Consider the following 3,691-nt stretch of genomic DNA (forward strand, 5'->3'; position numbering starts at 1 on the left):
ATGCAACAAGCACTGCATGTCCACATTTTTCTCCTCTTTGGGGAGACTGTGGAGGTCGGCGCAGCATTCCACAGCTGCTCACAGATGTTGTTTTTTTTCTCTCTAACGTTATGAAGTCATGCGTTGAGTGCAGCAGGAAGAGACAAAACTCCCACTGGAGTTCAGCTGCAGCCTCAAAACCACAAAATGTAGGAAACAACAGACAGCGGGGGAACAGAACTACTTATATTAACTTCACAACGCCACAAACAACATCCTGTTACACTGAGAAGCCAGAGAAAGCAAACAAATGAAGCTACTAACCTGTCCAGGGTGTGTGAGATGCAGCTAGTTGCAACATGTCAGTGTACCTTCATGACTTGTGTCTCTAAGACAGCATCCAGGAAGAGATTAATCTCCGTCAGCTCCTCTGTAGTGACTCGTTCCGTCACGCCTGTAGACCGCTCATAGTTGTCCAAGAGCCTCATGAAGCCTGCAAGCACACAAATCCAATATTTTAATGGTGAAACCTGCAAATGACCCAAATGTTAAGTGAAAAATGATTAATCTCAGACAAACTCACGGGAGAAAGTGGTGATGTTGTTCAGTTTGTTCTCGTTAACGTTGGAGAACAGAGGCTGTGAGGCGTGATCGCGTACAACATGGCTGCCCTGGCTCACATAACCTGCTCTGCCCTGAACAGTTCAAACACAAAGTCTTTGTAAGAACAGAAGATTAGGGTCGTCTAAATGGGAGAATGTGCCGTACCTGGACGGAGACATTGTAGTCGACCCCGGGCGCCATGCGATTCACATCCAACCTCCACAGCTCGTTGAAGAGATTGGATAGTTCTTGGTTTATAGCTGGTCTGTTATAGAAAGAGTCAGTCAGAGGTAATCTAACAAATACTCATGCAAATGTAGGAAATATGAGAATTTTATACACATGACTGTACCTTGATGCATCCAGTCCACTGAGAAGCACTGAGAGCAGCAGGAGTCCAAAGAACCTGCATGTGACAGACATGAGACACATTTCTGACATTTAGTTTAATGTTTAATGTTACGGAAAACACAAGAAAGAATATCTTTACACTGCAACAATGAAATCAATTTTTAGTTTAGTGTTATGACAAAAATAGAAATACACACCTGGAAGCCATGATAGCGTTTGAAAGTCTCGACTCTTTGAGCTCGGACCACAGTAGAGTCTTGACTCATATGTGGGGCTGAAGGTCCAGTCTCCTCCCAGTGGTTCACATCCTGCAGGGGCTGGATGGGCAAATCTGGACAAGTTGAGAATGGCTTCGGAGGGAGGAGGTCCAGGTCCATGTCAGACCACCAGAGGGCGTTTCAGTTCAGGATACAGTCGTTGGTTTTCCATGTGGAACTTCTTTTACACAAGAACTGATGCAGTGATTATCACAACTTCAGAAACATTTAAGCTTCACGACGGTTTAAAGACATCACAGTCATGTCTCACTGCACAACGATAAAAGAAACAACTGGGGGCTCAGTTTGCACATCTGCACGTGATGTTGGCTGTGCAAATGCAAATGCAAACATAAATCTGTGGAGAGGTCGTCTGTGACCTGGAGGCTGCTGGATATTTGGAGCAGTAAGACTGAAGATATTTTATCCTCAATTTCAGGGGGAAAAAAAACTGCAAAGCCTTAAATTAGCCATGTAGAGTAATGTCAATGCTCACACCCTGTGNAAAATCCAGATGAACTCTGGGCATGAAGATAAATTTGGTTTGACTAATCCAGGTTCTGAGATCATGAGGCACCTCTCAGAGTTCAGGCCTGAACCAATCTTAAGGCACAAAAACAAGAACTTCAGTCTTGGTGACTGTCAGACGTCTGGAGGAGAATTTACATGCAACCTGAGTTTCAAAAGACTTCAAAAGCATCAGGATTTTTAAATTCCCAGAACAATAAAAGCTGAGTCTTTGAACAGCCTCACACAGTATATATCCATTTATTAGGCTTCAGTTCTCTGTTATGTAAGAAAAACAACAAAAAAACACTATTTACACAGCTGGAGAAGTGGAATATTCAGTTAGCTGCCAGCGCTGAGACCCCTGAATAACTTGGATCTACTGTGACGGACAAAGTTTGGCCCCAGAAGTTTGCTTTTAATAATCCACAGACTTCCTTGTCAGTGACTTTCACTGGAACTAAATTCTGCCAAAGAAACAGTGAGTTTTAAGCACATGGAGCAGCTGCAGCAGTAAAACACAGCTCAGACACTAATAACACTCCCGGGATCGTTCCTCACAAATACGACCTTTATTTTTTTTATGCATGAGAACAATTTAGGGCCAGTTATTCAGGATAAAACAACATAATGGAGCAGTTCATCAATGTGTTTGTGCTACTTTTATGCATTTCCTCAACATCCTCACAACTTAACTCTTTGCACCATCTGCAAAGAAGTGATTTAAAGGTTTTTTAAAAGTTAGGAAGAACATCTTTTCCCCCAAAAAACTAGCACAAGACACCAAATATTTGACTTTAAAAGCATCTTCTACAGACAGATATATGCCTACATGCTATCATTTTGAATCACAAATGAAAACAGAGACACATCTAGATCCTCCACATCAGTGCGACCGCTGCCTGACATGTCTGCTGTTGCTGCTGAGCAGTTTGGGGTACGCCGTCCCCAGGGAGCGTCCATGTCTGATGACCACCAGCTCCATCTGACACTGGTCGATGTTGACCAGCACCGTGGTGCTTCTCTCCGTGTTGATGAGGAAGACGATGGTGAACAGGGCCATCTCAAACTCAGGGCTGGTCCCGATGAAGGCGCTGCCGACGGGCTTCACCACGCCGTGCCAGCTGAACTGGAGGTTCAGGACGTGGTCGTCGTGATCGGGCTGCAGAATTCAGAAATGAAGTCAGGTTATGCTGTCACAGATAGAAACGCTGCTCTTGTGTCTGACTCACCAAGTCCTGCTCCCTGGCCTTGTACCCTTTGTAGTCCAAGTGCGTGTTCTTTTCTTGCAGGTAGAACTGGACCCAGTTGTGAAAACCGATGATTTCTGGTCCAGCTTTTGTCTCTCCAACAAAGACGTGTTCAAATCCACAGGAGTCAAGGCTGGAGATGTTTTAGTTTAGAGACATTACATAAGAAAACACTGACATCATCTCTTAGACAGCGGCAGTAAATCTACTGACTACTTTGTTTTCACACACTGATGTGATGTTGAGTTTCATCAACAGACACAACCGTCTCACATCTCACCCTGCGTTTCTCTGTCTGTAGTAGAGGTGGAACCAGATCAGGTTGAGCTGATTCTTGAACAGCCTCAGGTTGGAGCTGGACTGTCCTTTGCTCACCAGGTATGAATGAGCTCGCTGTGGAGGAGCAACGTTCATTAGATTCATCAGTGCAAACATGATTCTTGTTTCTCTCCTACAATACACAACAAATCAGCCATAAAGAAAGAAAGGAAACAGCTCAGAAAACATCTCTTTCCATAGTACCATGTATCTATAAATCAAATTATTGTTAACCAGTACTTTTGTGGAGAAGTGAAAAACTTATCTTAGTTTGCTGGAATCCTGATTCCATGTTTCTTAAAATTGAAATATACTGACATTCAGTGAAGAAATATACTGAGACCAGATACAACGCTAAAAAATGATGTGTTTCACAGGGCTGCAAGGTGGCTCAGTGGTTAGCATCGTTGCCTCGCAGTCCTGGTG

The 3,691-nt window shown here is 43.7% G+C and overlaps 2 protein-coding genes across 2 annotated transcripts; both read right to left on the reverse strand.

Annotated features, from left to right (window-relative positions):
* Nucleotides 1-234: 234 nt before the first annotated feature.
* Nucleotides 235-1,231, reverse strand: LOC103372988 (poly(U)-specific endoribonuclease-C-like). The gene is made up of 6 exons (XM_008302780.1): nt 1,131-1,231; nt 935-988; nt 748-847; nt 563-674; nt 351-472; nt 235-264 (listed from the first exon to the last, which is right to left on the reverse strand). Exons 1-6 carry the CDS (start codon nt 1,139-1,141, stop codon nt 235-237), a joined length of 429 nt encoding a protein of 142 aa, XP_008301002.1. The 5' UTR covers nt 1,142-1,231.
* Nucleotides 1,232-2,247: 1,016 nt separating this feature from the next.
* LOC103372982 (poly(U)-specific endoribonuclease-C-like) lies at nt 2,248-3,470 on the reverse strand. Its single transcript, XM_008302771.1, has 3 exons — nt 3,228-3,470; nt 2,930-3,080; nt 2,248-2,859 (listed from the first exon to the last, which is right to left on the reverse strand). Exons 1-3 carry the CDS (start codon nt 3,380-3,382, stop codon nt 2,584-2,586), a joined length of 582 nt encoding a protein of 193 aa, XP_008300993.1. The 5' UTR covers nt 3,383-3,470; the 3' UTR covers nt 2,248-2,583.
* Between the last annotated feature and the right edge of the window lie 221 nt (nt 3,471-3,691).

This window comes from Stegastes partitus, unplaced genomic scaffold, assembly GCF_000690725.1.
Source record: "Stegastes partitus isolate 25-593 unplaced genomic scaffold, Stegastes_partitus-1.0.2 Scaffold1876, whole genome shotgun sequence".
In the NCBI taxonomy this organism is placed as follows: Eukaryota; Metazoa; Chordata; class Actinopteri; family Pomacentridae; genus Stegastes; species Stegastes partitus.